Source organism: Takifugu flavidus, chromosome 22, assembly GCF_003711565.1.
Source record: "Takifugu flavidus isolate HTHZ2018 chromosome 22, ASM371156v2, whole genome shotgun sequence".
Classification (NCBI taxonomy): Eukaryota; Metazoa; Chordata; class Actinopteri; order Tetraodontiformes; family Tetraodontidae; genus Takifugu; species Takifugu flavidus.
This window is the reverse complement of record NC_079541.1, coordinates 5497095-5519760: the sequence shown is the minus strand read 5'-3', so window position 1 is coordinate 5519760 and position 22666 is coordinate 5497095. Positions and strand designations below refer to the sequence as shown.

The 22666-nt window shown below is 44.1% G+C and overlaps 5 protein-coding genes across 8 annotated transcripts; 2 read left to right on the top strand and 3 right to left on the bottom strand.

Moving 5' to 3' along the window:
- Positions 1 to 75: 75 nt before the first annotated feature.
- Positions 76 to 5509, bottom strand: tcp11l2 (t-complex 11, testis-specific-like 2). Of its 2 annotated transcripts, none has more exons than XM_057022007.1 (10): positions 5305 to 5509; positions 3477 to 3690; positions 3248 to 3380; positions 3028 to 3148; positions 2708 to 2931; positions 2494 to 2630; positions 2213 to 2400; positions 1959 to 2140; positions 1715 to 1887; positions 76 to 1621 (listed from the first exon to the last, which is right to left on the bottom strand). In XM_057022007.1, the coding sequence occupies exons 2-10, from the start codon at positions 3640 to 3642 to the stop codon at positions 1359 to 1361; spliced, it is 1587 nt and encodes a 528-aa protein (XP_056877987.1). In that variant the 5' UTR covers positions 3643 to 3690; positions 5305 to 5509; the 3' UTR covers positions 76 to 1358. The 2 variants fall into 2 exon arrangements, with proteins under 2 accessions (XP_056877987.1, XP_056877988.1); XM_057022008.1 differs by having other exon boundaries at positions 3477 to 3654; positions 5305 to 5447.
- A 463-nt stretch (positions 5510 to 5972) lies between these two features.
- Positions 5973 to 9483, top strand: depdc4 (DEP domain containing 4). Its single transcript, XM_057022006.1, has 9 exons — positions 5973 to 6116; positions 6499 to 6919; positions 7007 to 7149; positions 7236 to 7431; positions 7516 to 7754; positions 7855 to 7997; positions 8074 to 8199; positions 8343 to 8421; positions 8552 to 9483. Exons 1-9 carry the CDS (start codon positions 6041 to 6043, stop codon positions 8749 to 8751), a joined length of 1623 nt encoding a protein of 540 aa, XP_056877986.1. The 5' UTR covers positions 5973 to 6040; the 3' UTR covers positions 8752 to 9483.
- A 199-nt stretch (positions 9484 to 9682) lies between these two features.
- Positions 9683 to 17094, top strand: scyl2 (SCY1 like pseudokinase 2). 2 transcript variants are annotated; one of them, XM_057021999.1, is made up of 19 exons: positions 9683 to 9842; positions 11095 to 11314; positions 11394 to 11551; positions 11915 to 12059; positions 12205 to 12354; positions 12447 to 12668; positions 12774 to 12890; positions 12969 to 13094; positions 13175 to 13351; positions 13550 to 13561; positions 13740 to 13862; positions 13939 to 14052; positions 14138 to 14270; positions 14346 to 14464; positions 14554 to 14654; positions 14731 to 14800; positions 14872 to 14955; positions 15041 to 15163; positions 15238 to 17094. In XM_057021999.1, the coding sequence occupies exons 2-19, from the start codon at positions 11138 to 11140 to the stop codon at positions 15859 to 15861; spliced, it is 2775 nt and encodes a 924-aa protein (XP_056877979.1). In that variant the 5' UTR covers positions 9683 to 9842; positions 11095 to 11137; the 3' UTR covers positions 15862 to 17094. The 2 variants fall into 2 exon arrangements, with proteins under 2 accessions (XP_056877979.1, XP_056877980.1); XM_057022000.1 differs by lacking the exon at positions 13550 to 13561.
- Positions 17084 to 19539, bottom strand: LOC130518996 (uncharacterized). 2 transcript variants are annotated; one of them, XM_057022009.1, is made up of 9 exons: positions 19408 to 19539; positions 19292 to 19328; positions 18522 to 18651; positions 18298 to 18454; positions 18108 to 18228; positions 17922 to 17988; positions 17749 to 17809; positions 17400 to 17511; positions 17084 to 17307 (listed from the first exon to the last, which is right to left on the bottom strand). In XM_057022009.1, exons 1-9 carry the CDS (start codon positions 19417 to 19419, stop codon positions 17246 to 17248), a joined length of 759 nt encoding a protein of 252 aa, XP_056877989.1. In that variant the 5' UTR covers positions 19420 to 19539; the 3' UTR covers positions 17084 to 17245. The 2 variants fall into 2 exon arrangements, with proteins under 2 accessions (XP_056877989.1, XP_056877991.1); XM_057022011.1 differs by lacking the exon at positions 17749 to 17809.
- A 72-nt stretch (positions 19540 to 19611) lies between these two features.
- Positions 19612 to 22170, bottom strand: si:ch211-244b2.4 (uncharacterized protein LOC541512 homolog). Its single transcript, XM_057022012.1, has 8 exons — positions 22140 to 22170; positions 21730 to 21834; positions 21512 to 21656; positions 21134 to 21266; positions 20944 to 21061; positions 20794 to 20872; positions 20547 to 20631; positions 19612 to 20454 (listed from the first exon to the last, which is right to left on the bottom strand). Exons 1-7 carry the CDS (start codon positions 22153 to 22155, stop codon positions 20592 to 20594), a joined length of 636 nt encoding a protein of 211 aa, XP_056877992.1. The 5' UTR covers positions 22156 to 22170; the 3' UTR covers positions 19612 to 20454; positions 20547 to 20591.
- Positions 22171 to 22666: the final 496 nt, after the last annotated feature.

Sequence of the window (22666 nt, the reverse complement as noted above, 5' to 3'; positions counted from 1 at the left end):
ATTTATCCCATCAATAATTTTGTAATGGTGGTCATTCTGAGATATCAGTAAAATGTCAATCAAATCAAGACACAATGAGTATTATATTAAACTGTATTATATTAAATGTGATACATAGGAAAACAATATCCACAAACATTTCCATAAACTCTCTTTGTAAATAACAGAGATGCTTTGTTGTATTCAACTAGATTTGGTTTCACTGGAAATTGAAGACACACTTTAAATTGGAGCACCTTTTCCTCCCTCAACAGCTTCTACCAAACAACACACAATACTGCAAAAACAACAGTACCTTAAGTCTAAACTATGGTTCTATTGGCAGAGAATAAGCATAAAACAAATATGTGGAAACACATTTAAAAAAACAACAACCCAATACTAACACAATGCTGTTTGAATTCAACCTTTTAAAGAATATTCTTAAAATATTGAACATTGACAGGATCCTTTTCAAGCCATTATTAAAATAAACAGAAATACATGATAGACATTTTTAAAAAACACATATTTGTAATTCTACCATCATCATCAGCGACAAAAGTACATTTTCTTTGAGTAAAGAATCTGAAATACATCATTGCTTCAAAAGGAAGCTTCTTTCTTTTTCTCTAGAAATCCACTGTGTCCTTGAGACAAACCAATGCTTTTTCCCATAAACCTCCACAACAATAACTTGGGCATAAAATAAAGTTAACAGATTGCTCTTCAGGAACAGATCGTTGTGGTCTACTCACACAAAAAACTTTGTAAAATTTGAAAGCAGGTGGCGGCCACCTGCTGCATTTTGGACAAGCATCCACCATTTTCTTGGAGGTCCTTCTGGTCTACAATTCATATAAATCTTGTCTACAGGTGCCAGGACATGTGTGGTATGTTACAATTTGTCAGCTTGCACCCAGAAAAGGCGCCACAAAAAGCAGTGAAGACAAGATTAGATCCACTGAGCATCTGACACCCACATTATACCTACATCTCTACCAGTGTGAGCACGTCTGATGTGCACACTTTTGCTGATCGCTGTATATGTGACCAGATAAATGTTCAGTTCCAATGATAAATGTCTTTAATGCTTTCTCTGACCGCTATAGTGTTCAGGAAGCATTGGGCAATCTGACACAACAATTATTTCATTTTAAGGTGTGAAATCTTGTTTTGTTTTTTTTACAATTTACCAGATTGTATGCATGGTAGAAACCAAACAGTGCCTTTGCAGCTAAATGTAGGAAGCAAAAGCTACATTTATATGTTGACAAACTTAACTCCAGCTATTGGAGCACACTGGCACTGGATAAGCTTCTACCTAATTTAGCTAAACCAAGGAGGACAAAGATGTACACACAATCCAACATGTGGTGTTAATTAGAGGAGATGGATTCGTGAGTGGGGTCTGGTGCAGGACTTGCGGCTGGTGAGGTGCCAACGGAAATCAGCTTCCTTAAGATGTCCGCATAGAAAGGTCCATAGACAGTCTTGTTGTAGTTGACCAGGGAGATGAACTTGGCTCCCAAAGTAGTTAACTCTGGTTGGATGGCAGTCAGGCCAGCTGGAACCTGCTCAAGTTTGGCCTGAGGTTTGGGATCAAAGATAATCCCCCTGAAGAACTGCTGCACACGATCCTCTGTAGATTTTTATTTTTTTAAGAAGCAAAATTAGAAATACTCATTTTAATGCATTTCCCCCCAATAAATAGCAAGTGAGCTATTGTTCTTACCAACAAGGGTGCGGATGGGATTATCCTTCTGAGTGATGCTGCAGATCTGGCCTCTCAGGTTTGCCTGCAGTGCTGGAGTCAGTGCAGGAAAGTTCCTCTCCGTCAAAGATTTGTTGATCTCACAGCTGATCTGCGAGCTGATACTTTCTAATGCCTCGTCCATGTTAAAGTTCCTGCAAACAGCAGCAGACAAGAATTGGAATCCCCACTGTGGACCGAAGATGGATTAATGCTGTAAACTTACGAGTGATGCATCCCGTCCAGCAGCACGTGGGTCATCCGTTTTAAGCGCTCAGACAGGGACGGCAAACCCTGGATGGGGTCTCCGATGGTGCTGTGGACTATGAGCAGCACTTCATTCACCATCTGACACTGCCAGAGCTGCCGCTGAATTTCGCGCAGGCGTACCTCATCATTCATCAACGTCTGAAATTCAACAACAAAAACTGTTTGGCACTTTGGCGATATACAATACAATCGATGCTATGCATAACACACCTCAGGCAGGGGCTTCTTATCAAAGTCCCAGGTAATGATACCAAGAAAGGCAGTGTTGAGGATGGGGATTGGATTTGGTACAGTCCGCTCCCCTTTGCCCTGACCTCCAGTCTCCTGGGAGCAAACAATGGCTGACATCATCTCCTCCATTGCTGACTTGAGCCAAGTGGACGAGTGGCTTAAAGCATCTGGGATTAAAAACAGAAATGTGGGATAGCATTCATCTGACTTTAAAAAAGCATATTTCTACTATAGGGCAACAAATTCTATTGTGTACTTACTGGGGGTTTTGTCCAAGATTCTCTGGAAACTCGCCCGCTCGTATTCAATACCCTCGCGACACAACACAGCCCTCAGGCTAAGAATAGTCGCATTGATCATGTCCACCTTCATCAGGTCCAGAACACGGAAAATCTCCCTTTTGTGCAAATATAGGGAACAGCTATAACAAATAAATAGACAATAAAATCTTTCAAACTACGACTGACTACTCACCTGAACAGTGTCACAATGTTATCTGTCCTTTCACGGAGCTTCTTGACGTCTTCATCCCTAGCTGGTGTGCACAACTTTCCCATGGTGTTGATAATATAAGAGGCGAGGCCCTGGATGTCTACAGCGTCATTATCAGCCTGCTGACGGATTAGCTCGATGTCTAACACCTCCATAATCTGGGTTCTCATTCGATTGGCCCCCGGATTCAGGAATGACAATAAGATCTGCCCCAAAAAACATTTTTGTAATGACATAACTGCTATTCGTGATGGCGTGAAGATAAAGACTATAAGGGTCAAGCGGCTTTAGGGAAGGGTCACCTCTCTGATTTCCTCCAAAAGTCTGATGGCTTGTCCATAGACTGGTGGGTCGTCATTCAGCTCGGACTCCAGGATGTTCCAGAAAGCCTTGTGCATTGCATTTTTAACCGCCTTCCATAAACTATAAAGCACAAGAGGATTTGGTTGAACTGCTTATGTAGAAATATAATCAACAAATAACTTATGTGATAAATTACAGAAATATGCAGCATTGACACACCTGCCCTCAGGTAGGCTGGATGGTTCTACCCGGAAGTCAGGATTAACGGTGATCTCGTGGGCGATGCTGAGATTGGACAGGTCTCTGGCAGACTCCATGACTTTATCCAGAGTTAAGGTTTTTGGTGGACTCGCTGCCAGAACCCAAAGACGGAGCCAAAAAAAGCAGCTTTAAAGGAGACAACATAGGGATAAAAAAACATAAGAGGACCTCTTGGATTCAGACTCACAGGAAGGCGAGCAATGCTTGCTGGAGGAGGTGCTCGTGAAGCTTTCACGGGAGCAGTCCATTTCGCTGGTTGACGTCATGCTGTCACAGCGGTCTGACAAGGACTCGCCGTCACTTCCTTGGTCCTCGCCGCTGGATGTGGAGACTGGGTGCTCATCGTTTGGCATCTTGGGTTATGGCTGCACACAGGACCGCAGACAGAAATGACTGGGCCTCTGAGGAAACAAAATGTAAATTTCTGTTGTACTCTAAAGCCAAGGCAAGGGAATTTTTTCTATTTTCGGGTGAAATGTTGTGTAAATGGGCCTTATTTCCATAAGTTACGTCAAACCATAGCCAGTGATGATAAAGGGACACAGTATCCAGACCTATTTAAGAGCAACCATGTCCCCAGGGCAACAAGAAACACCCAACAGGCTTTTCAACAGTTAAAGTGATCCTGTTACACGTGCACTTGTGTTTCTATGTCCACAGCCTAACCACAGGGGAGCAAGAAAATGTTTGGGCATTTAAAGGTAATGTATCTTTAAATTCCAGTCATAAACATTTAATAAAACAAAAAGAATGTACTGTGATTAGAGTAACTAGACCCGTAGGTGCCCCTGGGTGTTACTGTTTCTGGTCTCAGTTATCTGCTTCCAAAAATGAATGTATACTCCCCTTGCTGCTCTTGGTTTAAAGATAGCTCGAGGGGTGAGGGTGGGCATGTGCCTTCCATCACCCCCCTGCTCATTCATTACATCATCTGCTACACTTAACAGCTAGGTCACAGCAATGCAGCTGGCCACTTTTGACAGAATATACAGACAAACATGCATTATGGTCCATAAAACTGCAAAATTCAGCTAGTTGCCCCAACACACATAGAAACCAAGTAGATTCAGGCCTGACATTTGACACGTTTGGACATGTTTGAATAGATGAATAGATTAGAAACCTGTTTAGAAAGCTATTAGCCACTTTTACATATAAAATAAATAATGCTGGACTAACTCCATGAGGTTAAAAATTGTAATCTGCTTTCCATGATGCAAAGTTTCGAAGGTACATCGGGTATACAGGTATGCATTCACTTTATATCGTCGAAGAAACAAAGGCAGCCTTCTGGAATCCAGATTTTCCTGCAGTGCATTGTAAACAAAACAAGAGGCGGGGCTTAAAAACACGAGGACTGTCGCTATTGGCTGCAGCCCGCTGTCCATCACGCACGAAGCGAGAACGTCTAGCTATATTCCTGTTCACATGGATTTAAAAAAAAACATCCACACACGCGTAAGAACTGGGTACACGTGAGCTGAGCACAAGCCCAAAACAAGACAATCGATGTACTATTAAGATTTAAAAAAAAAAAATACTGACATTTGAAATCGAGAGGCACATCTAATGCGATAAATAATGGCTGTACACGCATGGCTATTCTCCGTGTAATTTTTTCACCTTAATCTTGCATGTTATCCCAACATTGGTTGTGATTTAGAAAGTATTTGCGAACATCGCTGCTGACAACACTGTTTAGCGTTAGCTCACAAACAACTCAATTACATAAGTACGTCAAAAATGTAGCCAAAGAGCCTTGAGGAAAAGAGACTATTTAGATGCGTTTCCAGTATTTTTCCTCCATATTGAGCCACTACAGCAATTTTTAATACTACAAGTGTTTTTTGAAGCAATGTATCGAGAATGTAGACGACAAGCTGGTTGTGTTTGATTATTCTTAACCGAGTTTCCGCTGCAAAACAAACCCAAACTTAAGCAAACCACCAACCACTCAAGTGAGTTATTTACAGATTGACGCATAACAACGTTCGATAGATAAAGGGTTCTGTTACCTCAGTGAAGCCTGCTTAATTAGCGTCTAAATACGAAATAGCTCAATGTTAGATAGTAGGTTTTCTGTCGTCTTGAACCACAGGTCTCGGTTTAAAGATCCTTCTCGAGGCTGGCTTTCAGGACAACTGGGCGAAACCACTATTAAAGATGTTTTTTATATTGCGAAAACGATTTATGATTAAGACGGGTTTTATAAATCCAAAAATGAATATATGTATCTGAGAAATATTTGCACACATAACAGTATAGACACAAACACGAGTTTTTCTTCCCACGCCGAAGAATAGTGTATACATTTTCATAGATGGAATGGTACATCCCGTGGGTTGCTTCACGTGTATGTTTGTTACCGGATGTGCTCGCATAGTCTTCAGTGGCAGGCCAGAATTGTACTAACAACTCGAATCTATTTGATCTACCAGCGTTGATAAATCTTCGGTAATACTATGTAGTCGGTGGTTGTGTTTTGTTTGTGATGCGATTTTCCACATTGTACAAAAAAATAAATACACTTTAAAATAAGAGATACATCTGGTTATTAAACGCACCCGCCACGTTTACAACAAACCTGTCATGGTAAAATACTGTTGTGCTGATGTAAAATACAAATGGAGTGCAGGGCATTGCAGTATACCTGTTGTCCTGACGGGGGCAGTATCGCCTCACTTGTGTAAATATGGACAAGCGAATAAGAAAACAGAAGAAAAGGAGTGACGTCAGAGAGAACGGCTGGTGATGGCGGTCGATTTGACTCCACGGTTTAGGCGATTGAACAGTCAAACGAGAAGTTTTCGGGAAGCTATTCAGCATGGTAAAATACGCATTTCACATCCACGAATCGAGACACATACTTGTAAATACCTACATCTACAATCTAGCATGGAAAGATCACGATAACAGCTCGTCCGCTTTGTTAGACATTGGTAATGTACCGGTAGTTACAAATTTCCAGAAGGCCATTTTTTTAGGACGTAATATCTTTTTATTTGGTAAGAGTAGTGTTTAAAAAGCACCTCTGCAAGCAGATAAATACGTCACATATTGTTTAAGCAGTACAGTAGTAACAAAATGTTACATAACATATTTAGGTTGCTTTATGATTACAGCTCCTTGGCTCTTTGAAAGAGAAACACGTTCAATTGTGTACATAACTTAACCTAACATTCTCTATTTGATTTTGTATCACCGAATAGGTTTCTCTGGCCCCTTTGGTGCCACCCAGCTGTGGTATAACATCATCCAGGCCCTCCGGACTCAGGTAGAGGTGCGCCGATGCAGAAGACATCTCAGAGTCCACGCTGGCTGTTTCACTGGCTCAGATGCGGTGGATGCGGTGCTCAGCTATTTGATGCAAAATGTGGTGTTTTGCACGAGTGAGGTGTCTCGACTCAAAGCCGCTCGGCTCTGCCAGGCTCTGATGGAGGCGAAGGTGTTCGAACCAGTCGGCACCAAGCTGTTTCGTAGGGAAAAGGAAGTCACATTTGAAGACAGCGGCTGCAGCCTTTATCGGTTTCTGGAGGACAAAGGTTTTCCCAACGCTGCCAGGAGAGAGCGCAACAGTGACGCAGAAAACACGCCATCACAGGAAGAGGGAGTTAGGAAGAAAAGCTCGAGGTTCTCTTTTTGAAATGTTGCAAAAGTGTATATAGTTGGATGACTTTTTATAAAATGGACAGTATTTGCTTTCTTTAACATTGTCAGGCTGCAGGACCCAAAGCTGATCCTAAACCCCCTTGTTGTCGGACCATCAGACAGGAGGGTTGAGAGGCTTCTCAGGATGATAAACCTGCAACCAAATTTATCTCAAGGTCTAAACAGGTCCTCCACCTTTCTCTCCAAAGCAGGTACAGCAGAGTTGATCGGCCAGCGTCTCGGTGACATCATTAGTCTTCAAATTTAGGTGAAATGTTTATTCTTCTTCTTTTGTCAGTGGTGGAGGAAGTTTGGAAGCAGCAGACACTGCTGCAGCTGTTGCAGGTAGTAGAGGTGCCTGTGCTGGACTGCATCCTGACCTCTCCGGAGAGGGTTCATCTCCGAGCCTGCAGAACGTCTGCAGCTGCTCAGGACCTGGTTATTTCTAACACCTGCCTGGAGAGAGAGCTGTCTGATGTCCTAAACCTGAACAAGTGAGCGCTGATTTGCTGTGCTTCCTCCGCAACGTCAGAGAGAATTCTTTAGAAAAGATTCAGCTTTTTTGCATTGATTTACAGGCTGGACGGGTGGCTGTCGGCAGCAGCCGACTGCTTGGAGCTCTTTCCCGACCAGCTGATTGTGTTTGCAGGGGAGCAGCTAAGCCAGAATGGTGGTGATACACTTTCAGAAGAGTGGACAGCAACCCAAAAGAGGCTTCTCTTTGATACTATTGCAAAGTTCTACAGTGGGAAGGATATACCCCCACTTCTCTCAGGACAGCACCTGGACATACATGCTGCAATCCTGAGTTTGCTGGGCAAGTATAGATAGAAATGTGAAGATCATTACTTTAGAAGCTAAAAAGAAAATCTATTGTGTTCTGTTTCCTGGCAAAAATGAAAATTGTTTCTCTTTAGATGTGGGAAAGGTGCAGGAGGCCATCAAAGCCTCTCAGTTGTATTTGAGACTGCTGGAGACGAGCGTCAAAGAAGAACTCAGGAGACTGCTGGCATTCATGGCCACAGCGGCCCACCCAGAATCCTGTCCTCTCCAGAAACAGGTAAACCTTCCCACGCACGCTATTTATATTTGAGTAACAGTAAACATGTGTTTCTTTATGCTGTGTGTCCTTTCAGGTGGATAACAGGACCTTGATCTGCCGCACTTTTCAGAAAGCCATCATCCCGAGTCATGAACTGACACGATGCCAAAGCGAGAACCTGCTGATGTTTCTAATGGACAACTCCACTGAGATCTTCAAGGTACATTTGACAGACCAGAGTTGATTTAATCAGCTATTTAGGTACAAAGTGACCCCAATTCCTCTGTTACACATGAAAAAAAATATTTATTACTCGTTGTTCAGTTTATATGATTAGGAATTTATGTACCTTAATGATTGCAGACTCCTTCATCCCTTGTTGAAGCTGTGAGGAAAGTCCTGAGGATCACGCAGCAGGGAAAAGACCCTGATTCAATTACTAGTAAGGAAAAACAACTAGAAGCAATTCTGAGCCCTTCCTGATATTTAAAGTGGATCATTTCTAAATCTGCAGCACTTTCTGCGCTGTGAGTTCCTTTGAAACTGTTCATCGCGACCCCGCTGTCTTGCAGCGTTCACCTTCTGCCAGCAGGTGTCGCCAGAGGAGTACGAGGATCAGCGAGAGGCCGCCACGCTGGAGAGCCTCAGAAAGCTGCTGGGGGAGATCTCCTCCAGCCGAACCTTATCTGTGAAGGAGAGGAGGAGGCTGCTGAAGGAGTTCGAGAAACATCACCCCGTGGTTTTCCTGCAGCATCTCTCCAGCACTTTCTGAAACGGCTGAAGGGTTTTAATTCCACACAGCACATTCTGTTCAGTTTTAAAAGTACTTATTTTAATGAGGAGGATTGACGCCATTATGGCAGATGTTGGTTTGTTTATGATGACGGTTTTTAAATCACCGGAGAGATGATTTTTACTCTTTTTGTAATTTTTACGAAGCTTGGTTTGCATTTTTACTTGACAGGATCTATAATTGAATTAAGCATTTTAAAGTCTTTTGCACTTGTCAGTTAACAGTTTTATTTTTAATATCTTTTGCCTTGTCTTGTCTTCTTGGGGTTTATGAGTAAAAGAGATAGAATGTTTAGCACTACTTTAACTATAATTAAAAAAGATTTAGTGTTTTCTGTTAAGGTAATCATTTTATTTTATTTTTTTAAAGGTACCAGAATATAGCAGAATAGCTATCCCTCAGGTTGGTATGACAACAAGCTTTTAGTGGCAGTTATTTTATTGTGCATACCTGATTTTAATGAAAAGATGCTATCTTTTAATGTTTTAGTTATTTTGGTCTTCTGTTTTATTCTAAATTGATTCTAATTTAAAAGTGTGGTGCCCTATTTGTATTTTCTCTGCAGAAGGTAAGGTGGAATAACTCGTTAATGGTAGCTAATTTTAATCTTGTAATCTTTTTATTTTTATACACTGGAATGATATGCACTTTACAATGCTGAAGTATTTTCTCACTGAACAACACACTTAATAAAATATTTCTAAACGTCAATTGTCGAAATATAATGGGATTTTTTATTTCTTATTAAATATTTGAGACATTTTCAGGAGAAAATGAGTTAGAAAGACTGGAATGTGGTTGGAAATATCTCATAATTCATTAGATCTTACATCATTATATAGCGTCAGTAAAATTCCGTATATAATTAAATTAAACTATTAAAGCGGAGGTGTGACGTCACCGCACCTGACTCTGTTAAAGAACCCGGAAGTGGGGCTGTAGAATCACCAGCCAGCTCAACCTTATTTCGGATGCTAACTGGGAGATATGGGGCTGTTTTACAGCCATAATTGACAACGCCGCACCTGGAAACGGGCACATATTCACAGTTTACACATTTTCCTTCCCCGGTAAGCAGCTCTTGGTTTTCGGACGCGGGGTTGCGGTTGAAAAGTAATATTTTACCCATAATAAAGGGGACGTCACTGAGTCCATGGTTAGCTAGCTAGCTTCGGTGTAGCTGCCGTGATCTCTTTGCTTAAAAAGTCTCTCTGGGTAGCAGCCAGATTGTAGTGGTGATGTCAGCCCTGTAGATGGGCGAGTAAAGGGTTAAGAGATGGTTTTGTGGGATAGTCGATTTTGACGTCTCAATCCTAGGTTAGTTTAGATGAACGCATCTAGGCTAAATAAGTTGGCTAGCACCCAAGCTATACCCTAACCTGCCACCGCAGTCACCGATTTCACCCAAACGCCTGTAAGATTTTCAAATTAAAAACGCTTTAATCCAACGCTACAAGCTGGTCTGAACGGATCTTTTCAACCGCCCCCAGTAAGGCTAGTGTTCGACCTGCTAGGATGGTTTTGAAGGTAGTTTAGAGAAGGTGAAGAGCCAAACATGCCCGCTGGGCAGGTCACTCGCAACTATTCTGACCGGACCTGTTCCAGATCGTGTGGAAACCCGGAACTTTCCGATGCTAATTTTATGTCTGTGCTTAATGACAAACATCGAGTTGGTTAGGAGGCATTGTTGTGAACGTTGATGTGTGTGTGTGTGTTTCGGTTAAATATTGATTAATTCTAACCGCCTTTATGGAATCAGTGACTATAGACTGCATGTTGGGCAAGAGGAGGTCAGGCTGTTGCAACTTAAAGCTGATTTTCCCATTCTTGCAGCAGATTCTCGTTTCATTTTTATCCAGGTTTCTGCTCTCACAGATGTTTGTTGGAGGTGAAGTTGTGTGCAATGTTCAACACAGGAAATAATTGGAGGGAGAATCAAGCATAGCCTTCCGTTCTCCTTTATCTTCCAAAATATCAGAAGAGACATCTTTTTGAACCAATTTGATGTGCAAAAATAAAGCCAAACAGAGAAATTGCAACTATGCTACCTCTAATTGTGTTCTTGTGTCTGACATCCTGTTCTCAGGGTTTGCTCTGAGTTGTTTTAAGTTCCTGGGGACCGATTGTCTGAATATCCGCCTTTGTCAGCACGATAAGCTCTTTGATTTGTAGATTTCTAATCAGGTGCCTCCTGTCCGATTGATTCTTTTATGCTGTTTGAGGGTGAGCTGACTTGGAACAAACAGCAAAAGTTGTTTTTCCCATGTGAGCGACTGCCGTTGACCTCAGACTTAAAACGAAAATGTTCTCTCTTTTGTCCAGATTTTTCTCTCATCTCCCCTCGGCTGCAGAGTCAAGCCTCAACATGGAGTCCATGCTGAACAAACTGAAAAGCACAGTTACCAAGGTGACCGCAGATGTCACCAGCGCTGTCATGGGTAACCCGGTGACACGTGAGTTTGAAGTTGGCCGGCACATTGCCAGTGGGGGTCCTGGCCTGTGCTGGAGGATCTATGACGGCACCAAAAAATCAACAAAACAGGTGATCATATTGCCAGGCAGCAAGCGCCACCCAGAAGCTGACGTCCATAGAGACTAACAGTTTGTGTTTGATGTCCCAGGAGGTGGCAGTGTTTGTATTTGATAAGAAGATGATCGATAAGTATCAGAAATTCGAGAAAGACCAAATCATCGACTCGCTGAAACGAGGGGTGCAGCAGCTGACCCGATTGCGTCACCCACGCCTCCTGACTGTGCAGCATCCTCTGGAAGAGTCGCGGTGAATAACACACTCGTGCAGCCCGTCTCTCTCACTGTCTTTCTCTTTCTCTCTCTCACACACACACACACACACACACATATTTCAAGGACAAATCCAGGGAGTTCAAAGTGAGGCTTGACATTTGAAGCCAACATTGCATAACAAATCTATTTATTCGCCTCGCCGCGAAAAGCCTGTCGTGATCAAAAGGCTCTGTGGAGCGGTCTCTGAATAATTCACACCTCCTGAGGGCAAAAATGGGTTAAGGCTGTTTCGTTTCTCTTTCATTGCCACCGTCTCAGCCGTTTAGCCCGTTTTAGCCTCTGCTCACCGTGCACGTTGTCTCTGTAAGCTGAAACCATGTTGGCGTTTGCCCCTCAGAGACTGCCTGGCGTTTTGCACAGAACCGGTGTTCGCCAGCCTGTCCAACGTGCTGGGCCAGTGGGACAATCTGCCCAGCCCCGTCCCCACCGACATCAAGGAGTACAAACTGTTTGACGTGGAGACCAAGTATGGGTTGTTACAGGTGAGGACGTGTTTACAAGCTAGCTAAATTCCCAACTTGAAGAACTTCTTACAATGTTGGCTCCACCATTTGTCTGTATTAGCCAGCCTCCACCTGTTCTGTGCATTGATATTATACCAAATGCCCTATTTTGCGTCCTCTTTAGATCTCGGAGGGTTTGTCCTTCCTCCACAGCGGCGTGAAAATGGTCCATGGAAACCTGTGTCTGGAAAACGTCATCCTCAACAAGAGCGGCTCCTGGAAGATCATGGGCTTTGACTTCAGCATCTCAGCCGCCAACCCTTCAGACTCCGAGGTGCACGGGGAGGCTGTTTCCTCTGCTCCACCAAATTGGCCTCCAGCTGTGTTGTCACATCTGTATTCACGCTGTCCTCTGGCACCCCTCAGCCCAAGTACACGTGTAAAGAGTGGGATCCCAACCTGCCGCCCCTCTGCCTCCCCAACCCGGAGTACCTGGCCCCCGAGTACATCCTGTCCGTCAGCTGCGACTCGGCCTCTGACATGTACTCGCTCGGCGTGGTCATGCACGCCGTCTTCAACGAGGGCAAACCAGTTTTCCAGGTCAACAAACACGACATCTTTAAAAGCTTCAGCAGGCAGCTGGACCAGGTGAGTCGGACCGACGTGCCCCCCCCCCCCGCCGCGGCGTTTGTTGTGCTCTTCTGCCGCTCTCTCGGTGCTCCAATTTGAGTCTTCTTTTGCGTTTGAGCGCAGCTGAGCACCATGAGCTCAGCGTTGTTGAACAAGATCCCGGAGGAGGTGCAGCAGCACGTCAAAATGCTGCTCAGCGTCACGCCCACCGTCCGACCCGATGCTGACCAGATGACCAAGGTTTGAGGAGCTTGTTGATGGAGGTTAAAGCATGTGTTTGGAGTATTCTGGGAACAACTGTGTCTGCGTGGCCCTCAGATTCCATTTTTTGATGACGTGGGTGCCGTGACGCTGCAGTACTTCGACTCCCTCTTCCAAAGGGACAATCTACAGAAGTCCCAGTTCTACAAAGGCCTCCCTAAAGTTCTACCCAAACTACCCAAGGTATAAATGGCACCAGAAGCCACATTAAGTTTTATGTATGGTGAAGTTACGCCTCACTTCTCTCGTTTCCTCCTTTTCAGAGAGTAGTGGTGCATCGGATCCTGCCGGCGCTGACCTCCGAGTTCGTGAACCCGGACATGGTTCCCTTTGTGCTGCCCAACGTGCTGCTGATCGCGGAAGAGTGCACCAGGGACGAGTACATCCGGCTCATCCTGCCTGACCTCACGCCTGTTTTCAAGCAGCAGGAGCCAATCCAGGTAGAGCACGGAGACAAAGCTGGTTTTTAATCAAGAGGTATCACTACGGTTGTCTGGGCATGTGTTGCTAAGTGCTCTGAGAGTGAAATATTTCTAAGGGTTTGCAAATGTGTTTCTGTTATCATGTTAAGAGCACGCCGCCTTTGCTTAGCTCAACTCTTTATTACCTTCTGTATTTCTCTTTTCACGCTTTCTCAGGCTAGCAACATGGTGAGTGGTCTTTGTTGTGAACGCATCCCATCCGCATCAGCATTTCTGGACTTCATTTTGTCCACCTTAAGCTAGAACGTACCGAGAGCACCACCTCTGCTAACTTCCACCTAACCTGAGCTCAAAAGAAACTGAGGAATTCTTTCATTTTCCTAACTGGCTTCCTGTTCCTGTGCAGATCCTGCTAATATTCCTGCAAAAGATGGACTTGCTGTTGACCAAGACTCCTGCGGAAGACATTAAGAGCTCTGTGTTACCGATGGTGTACAGAGCTCTAGAAGCCCCGTCTGTCCAGATCCAGGTAACATGCAGGAAGAAGTGATGACAGGTGATTTCTGTTCATGTCATTTGCTCACGCCTTTTCTTCTGCTGAGCAGGAGCTCTGCTTGAACATCATCCCGACGTTTGCCAACCTGATTGACTACCCATCTATGAAGAACGCCCTTATCCCTCGCATCAAGTCAGCCTGCCTTCAGACCTCCTCGCTCGCTGTGGGTCTCCTGTCAGATCGTGCGGTCACACGACGTCCTTTTGACACCAATAACCTTGTGCATGTTTTCCTTCGTTGCCCTGAAGGTACGGGTCAACTCGTTGGTGTGTCTGGGGAAGATTTTGGAGTATCTGGACAAGTGGTTTGTCATCGACGAGATCCTGCCCTTCCTGCAGCAGATCCCCTCCAGAGAGCCCGCCGTACTCATGGGAATGCTCGGTAAACAGAGACCCCTCTGTCTTCGCGGTCCTCACTAAACAGAAGTGTCAGAGCTTTCCTCATCCTTTTCTTTAGGAATTTACAAGTGCACCTTTACTCACAAGAAGCTGGGCATCCCCAAAGAGCACCTGGCAAGCAAGAGCCTGCCGCACCTCATCTCTCTGAGTATAGACGGCAATCTCAACCTCAATCAGGTAGGTTTTCCACAGGTGCCTTTGACGTTTTGTTTGCTTATTTGTGTGGAAGGTTTTCATTTTTTTCATTCTTTTTAAAAAAATTTTAGTTTAACTCATTCATGGCGGTCATACGGGACATGTTGAGCCGCATGGAGGCTGAACACAAGACCAAGTTGGAGCAGCTACACGTCATGCAGGAGCAGCAGAGGTAGCTGTGGTAACTGTAAAAGAACCCTTTTTTCCATTTAGCGCAAGGCTAAGCTAGTGCTATCCTCTCCTGACAGGAGCATTAACATCTCAAACCCAGGGAACCCGTCAGAGGAGCCTAAAAGCCAGCCTAGCACCGGCAACCAGGTCAGAAACCTTCCAGCGTTACAGTTGTCTCTGCGTTGCAGACGTTGAGTCCATTCTTCTCTTGCTTTCAGATCGATGACATCTTCGGCGGAGCCGCTGTTAACGGGAAGGAGAACGGGTCGGCGGCCCCGGCCCCGGCCCCTCAGCCTAACAGGGTAAGGAGACAGCGGCGTGCCTCGTTTTGCCTTTGTGGCTTTAGCCCAGCTCCTTCCTGACGTACCCTCGTTTGCGTCCCCGCAGATGTCGCTGACGCTGGAGGAGAAGCAGCGTTTGGCGAAGGAGCAGGAGCAGGCGGCCAAACTGAGGAACCAGCAGCCGTTGGCACCGCAGGCGGCCAAACAATCGGCCGCCTCGAACGCACAGGTGCCGCCACAAAGATTCGACAGGCCAACGTTCGCGTCTTTTCCTGCTAAATCTTACCTGATTTTCTGTTGCAGGCTAAAGATCTGACAAGCAGCCTTCTCAACAACATGACGTCCCTGAACAGCCTCTCCCTGGCCAACGCCCCTCGACCAGCACCGGTGCAGGGTTCAACCATGGCGGCCTTCCCCTCCTCCGGCACCATGATGGGCCCCATGGGTGCCCAGATCTCCAACGGCTTCAACACACCCATGAGCTTCCAGACGGGAGGCATGGGGATGGGCATGCGACCCCCTGGGCCTGCCCACTACGGAGCAGGCATGGCCACCACCACCAGCACGCCAAACTTCAGCGCCTTCAACCAGCATCAAGGACCAAACAAAACCCCCGACATGTCGGCTCTGGACAGTCTTTTCAAGCCCAGCCAGCCCAAAGTCACCCTCAATCAGATGGGTCCGAAAGCGCCGCCTGGCACCAACAACACGTGGCTGCAACAGTTCGGCGGGACCCCGAACGCTCAGACTCAGATGCAGGGCGCCTCGGTACCCCTGGGCGGAGTTCCCGGGGGATTCGGGATGCAGGCCAACCCTTTCTTTAGCCCGCAGAACTTTTCTCAGCCCGCTGCCGCAGCTAGTCTGAACCAAAGTGGTGTTAAACACAGCTCGTCTGTCAGCGGTGATCTGAAGGACTTATTTGGTTGAGGGATTCTTTTAAAGGTCTGGATGGAGGCGCCCTTGAAATTTCACACGACTTACAAACCAAACCATCGCGGATGTTGCCGTCTGTTGCTGTCCGATCCGCTTTTGAATTCTGACACTCGCTCACATTTACACCCCATGTCCGTTTCCACTGGTTGAGATGGGAACTCTGCTGTGCTTGTGTAAATTCTGGGGGTTTCCTACTGTTTTGTACTTTGTATTCTGGCAGGTTCTGTGCTAATGTCTTTAATTATGGAACTGGATGGTTTTGGTTTCACTTGAGTTGCATCGCCGGGCACTAGATTTGCTTCTACTCTCCACATTTTAAGGTCATTTTAGAACATTATGGTGGCAACCAAACTCAAAAAGAAGTGGGTCTAAAAGGGAAGCGCAATAGTCATAGAGGACCATTAAACCAATTATCAGAAGCATTTTAAACAAGATGCTAACACTGAATGTAGCAAGTAAGGAACCGCTTAGGCTAGCATGCCTTTTGTGGGCGTTGCTTACTCAAATATTAGCAGAATTACTCATTTGCATTGTCTCCTTTTCGTGAAATTGACCACATAAGATCAAAATATTGTCTTTGGTTCCTTTTGTAACAGCGATTCTTAATAATTTCAGTGACCAGTGATGTTTTATCTCGCACGTTCGCCGGGATCCAATCCCCAGTGCACCGTTAAATGCTGATTAATTTGTACATTAATGCAGGTATTAATTATATTCTGATTCCAGCACTTGGCAACAGAAGTGTAAATACATAATTATATGAAATTGGATTACTCCGAGGACCATGATTGTGTTTTTTCTCCCCCTGTCCTTTGTGGTCACGGTAAAGAGGCCTTCGGTGATTTATGTGCAATAATCCTGAACGGTTAAGGGATCAAGCATTTGTGTCCTCAACCTTTTAACATGAATGCACAATAAGTCTGAATTATTACATTATTTTAAAGGGTTTGCAGAGCCTTTAATGCACCTCGGTTGCTGTTTTTTCACGCTAACATGTAACAGGGCGCCAACAGTGCGTCCGCCTTTATCTGTGTGTGGCAGTTCTGACTGGATCACTTAGTGGATGTGGATCCCCCCCCACACCCAGAGCAGAAAAGTAAATCTTATTCTTCTACCAGATTGTTTGTATGCCAATGCTGTCTTACGTGTCCCTCGTTTTATGTGTGGAGTTGATGGTTTCTGACTGAGTCTAAATATAAAGGAGAAATACACAATCTTATACTCAAAGAGGGTGTTTATTGCATACGTGATGGTTTGAAAGTGGCAGATCAACTTTATTGGTTCGGAACCAAGTTGGAACATTGCACTTCAAGTCAGTGGTAGAACTGATCAACAACACTAGTAGTGATGCCACTAGAGGTAAAAGTGGTTGAGCGAGTCACTGTTCCAGCCGCCGGATCTTTCTCATGGTGTTTGTCTCCAGGTTTTGCTGAGTCATGGCTGCAAAGGACAAAAACAAATGCATGGCAGGTTCTGTCATTGACGGAGCTGGATCTCGTAGTTTGGATCAACGGTGCAGGGTTGCAGCTCACATGTAAAGCTGATCTCATACTCAAAGCTCCAGGTGGCGAAAGACATCTTCTGCAGGTTCTGCCTGTATAGGAGCTCGATGTCGCAACTGGCCACATTGCACCGGTTATAGTCCTGCGTCAAGAGAGACCGTCGTCATAGCAACCGCGCTGACCGAAAGGGTGTTTCATTTGAGTGGCAACCGTTAGCATGCCGCGAGAAGAAGCCGCAGTATGAAGTGTCTGAACGCTAAACAGGGTTCCGCCTGCGAGCAAACGGCACCCTCGTAAGCGTATTAGCGTACATTGACTTTAGCGAAAGCTCAAAACGACACTGAAAGCCTCGGCGAGATTGTGGACGGACGCGTCTTACTCTGGAATAGTCTTTCCAAACTCCATCAAAATCTAAAAACTGCCAGCGTGGAGCACCCAAACTGGAAAATCAATGAAATTAAAAACACTTGATTTTAGCACAGACTCCAGGGATGTTTACTTTACAACCCACATTGTCTGTTTAGTGTAAACTAGGTCCTGTGGTGGTCTCACCTTTGAAGTTTGGGCCGCCTGCGAACATTTCTGGCCATGCCTGTGGTAATGTTGATTTGACTCATGCCTGCCAAGTAAAATAGCACCAGTCAGATTTCTCCCAACAAAACCTCGCCTTGATCTTTTTTATTTTTTCTCTCATTTCTGTGGGTGAGCCTCCGTAAAGGCGATGGAAACATCACGCACTGGCAAAGTCGAGGGTGTAACCTGTCGATCCGACCGTGAAGCTGATGGAACCCTGGGGGTTCTGAAGGAACTGGAGCTCGATATCTTTACTGCTGACCGAGGAGGGGAACGTTCCGCTGCTCTGAAGAGCAAGAAGGCTTAGAGATTTTTCTGCAGATGGGGACTCATCATCGAGCGGGACTTTCCTCACCTGGCGTCCGTATTCCTTCCACAGCTGGTTGTCTCTGAAGTACCAGGCCATGTCCTCTGTCTGGCCCGGAGGTAGGTTGCAAGTCCTCCGTATGTTTGGAGAACACTGAGAGGTCATGTTGGTGCCGTGGAGAAGATCAAAGTCGACACAAACACACCTGGAGGACACATTATTATACATCATCAAAGTAAAGGCTCGAAATAAGTGGAAGAGAGATGACTAACCCGGAGCTAGTATTGAGCTTGATTTGTTTCGCCCCTGGTTGAGTGTAATGGGCCTCAATGACGTAGTCGTTCTCGATTGGCACCCACCGACCATTAATAAACGCCTGCCACTCGAAATGTTTGGAGGTAACTAAAGGGTGGGGAAAGGATGTATTATCTTTGTGTTTTATTGTAATCCACGTTAATATGACAGTTTAGCTGCTACTTTACAAAGAAACCGAATTGTTGTTAGTGTATATTAACAACAGGAGGGATAGAATATACAGGAAATAGCAAATACTTTCCTGTATGTTACTGCTTGGGCTTTGTTCTCTGCTGTAAACATGCCACTACAAATATAGAAAAGATTCAACATTTCTGATGCTTTTGGCATTTATTGTTTTGTTACCAAATCGGTTTCCGACCCCGAATAAGCGGTCGAGGGTGGGTGGAGGTTGCTTTATAAATACCGGGGTGGTGTTTATGACTTAGAATTGTGACTTTAATCTCACCATTTCAAACATATGTGCTCATGGATGGCCTTAAATTGTTCTGTTGAAGTGTCTGGATAAAATCTGGGCATTTTATGAAAGCCCCAGAGTGATTTATTAAGAACCTCCTCTAAGATGCCGTTATCGTTACGAAATGGCTTCCTGGATGACATTCACGATATTTTGAGTACGGTGTTCCGCATTTCTCCACAAATATTGAGGCAATGAGCTTAAAAGCGAAAAGATTGAATGGGAATCACTGAGTTGAATTAAAACACTGATTGTGAGTTTAATACAGACCCAAATATTCCCGGATTGCCGGCTCGGTTGAACGTGGCTGAAATCATAAAAAACCGAGACTTAAACCTTTTCATCTGTGCATTTTCACGCGAAAAGATGCAGCGATTAAAACTCACCGTGAGGGACATCCTAATGTTTATAAGCGAGGACGAAGCGAGATTTTCCAACCGGAGTAAAAGTCATAACTTCATTGAGAACTTTCGTTTTCCCTTTTTTAACTTGGGGAAACCGGAAGTTGTCACACCGGCGTTAAAACTTTACAATAATTGTAAATATGTAAAAATAATAATGTAATGTAAAAATAATGCAACGCGAACACATAGCTTTACAAATTGCTTTACTTAGAAAATAATTTGAGATTGGGAAATTACACAAATTGTCATCAATAACATGATTAAGAAAATAAACACATTCATCTTTATTGATTAATTGTGGGTTTTAATCTAAAATGTGGGTTTTAATTGAATAAATGGCGTGTATAAAATATTGTGTGATGCTGTATAAAAGTGTGCAAAAACAGTGCTGATAATATCCAAGGTAGTTTTCTCTGTCAACTGGACTGGGTTTCTTCTCTTGAAGACATCAGAAGATGTCAGAACTGAAGAAGCCTTCTCGATAGAAGGCGAAACGTCTTCAAGAGAAGAAACCCAGTCCAGTTGACAGAGAAAACTACCTTGGATACAATGACCTGGATGACTGAGAATTTACACAGACAGTGCTGATAATACTTTTTCTTTAATACTAGTGTGAAAGGGTAAAAAAGCAAGTAAAGCAGAGGTATTCTTGGACTCCCCCTCATTTTAAATTTAGTAGCACCACTAATCAATGTTGAGGGCACACCACAAAAGACAGGGGATAAGTGAGGTTTTAGCATTAAGAGTCCCTGTAAGGCTTAGAGAAAGATGACAATGGCCTCCTGGCTAAAACCACAGCCCCGTACAATAGCACACTGGAAACAAAGAGTGAAAATGGTGCATAATAAGGAATTTATGACAGCAAAATGAGTGTTTTTTTTTTATCCAATTGGCTCCTGATCTATGACTTCTGCTAATTTTTAATGTGTGAGTGATGAATACAGTGTCTTTTAAAATGAAATAAAGATAAATAAAATTTCAAATGTACTTCTTGTCTTCATGGCTCTTGATCTTGTTGCATTTCTGAGATTGAGAAAAGGAAAAAGGAGACAAATACCATAAATTTAAGAAACTGCCACCATGTCCACAAGGATGTGTTGATTCTTTTATTCTCCTCTTACCATGCATATGTGTTCATGCCATCCTCCACCAGCCCACTGCCCTCATCAGACAAGAGGGAGATTCTGTCTAGCACCCTGAGAACCTCTACAATGGCAACATCAAACGTGTTAGCTTGGGTTTTCTTTGGCCTTCATGTTTCTGAACACATATTTAGCTTGCTTTCAATAATCCAGATGTGAAGAGGCTTCAAAGTTATGCTGTCATCTCTAACCCCTTAAAGTCTTTTTTAAAACGTGAGTGTCTCACCTTGCTTGTTGTTGCACCGGCCGGTAAACTGGGCGTCGGCGAACTTGCCTCTTCTTCTTTTGCCCCTCCTGTTTCATTTCTAAGAAATATAAGGGTAGTATCTGTGCACTAAACAAACACCTGTTATGTTTCTCTTAATGTATACCTCACCTCTAAAATTAATCTCGAAGGTCTCGCTACCAATGTTGAATGGAAAAGAACTTCTCGGGTTCCTCTGGAAAGATGATTCTATGGCCTCACTCTTTGGAGTGCTGTTTCCTTTCGCATCCTGTTTATGGGGAGAGTAGCCAGAGTCAACACACTGGAAAGTTTTTTTCCATTGCAATACAGGAGGCTCTACCTTGTGCCCGTAACTCTTCCACTTGCGGCTCAACATGCAATACCAAATCCACTTGGACCTTCCGTCATCCAGTCGGCGCACCTTCAGATTCTTCTTGAGAATCCTCATCCTGCTGAAGTCAATCCTCACTTCGCTACAGGGAGACACATTCAAGGGCGATTAACCTCCATCCAACTGTGAGAGCTGCTAAACATGGATGCTCCAAACCAGGGGAGCTTAAATCCTGTCCTTGAGGGCGTCAATGAGCCAGGATTTCTGCCCAACCAGGAAAAATAAAACTTTCCCTCCATGTGAAAGCATTATCCACCTGGCAGGACAGAAATCCTGGAGGATGATCCACCAGGACCGGATTTAGGCACCCCTGCTCTAAACCTTTACCCGTAGGGCGTGTTGTAGATGGTGATGCCCTTGGCGTGGGGGAGGCAGTAGTTGATCTCAATAATATGATCGTTCTCAATATTTTTCCAGGATTTTCCGCTGCACAACTGCCACCGGAATGGTCGGCCGTTGGCGGGCATTGGAACTGGATTAAAAATACAATAAATCATCAGCGTGTGGTGTAATGTGTTTAAATGCTGTGTGGCTGTCCATCCAACCTTGAGCATTCTGTTGAGACGCTGCAGCACCAACTGCTTGTCCATCTGAAAGTTCATCAGATTCCTCACTGCTCTCCGATTCAGAGGCAGTCGAATCGTCAGAATCTGGACAGAAATAAGCACAATATATATATATATATAATTATTTTATTTTTACATTTTAAAAAAATGTATCTTAATGGAAAGAAGGGGGTGAAGCCCCACCCCATTGGGTTGAAAACGAAAGTTAAAAAGTACCATAGAAAATAAATCATACCCCGAGTTTTAAGTGTCGGACTTTAAATTGCACTAATAAGAGTCAATATAATAAATTCCATCGGAAAAGTTATATAAAACATAGTTTTAGTCAAACTTGTATTTAAAAGTTTAAAAATAGAGAGAGAGAGAGGAGAGCCGGTAAAAGCGCCTACCTCGAGCAGTGGCCATGGCGGTGGTGTGTGTTCTTACTTTCGATTCACTTGTTACGCAAGCTTCCTCAATAGCACACAGCGGACGTGACCTATTATGGAGGAAAAGCTAACTACAGCTACACTGCAATCCCAATTATATCTGGGCTTTCACACACGAATCTCATCTATCTTAAAAGAATTCAATAAAGTGAAAATTAGTCATAGTACTTGAACACGTTTTGAATTTCCGATGTGTTACCCGCCATCGGCGCTGGGTGACAACGTTTCGACGTAAATTGTAAGAAAAAGAACAACTTAATTACTTCATGATTCATTGATTCCTCTTTATAATAATGTAAGACTAATTTGGTTTATTTTTGAGACTAAATTTGGAATAATTTGAATAAAATGGGCATGGAAGCAAAATTGGAGCCATGTGAATTCATATACTGTATCGCACCTGTCGATTTAGCCTTAATTCAATCAGACAAAACGTTTAGAAGAAATTATATTAATAAAATACAAATGTTAATTATTGTTCATGGTGT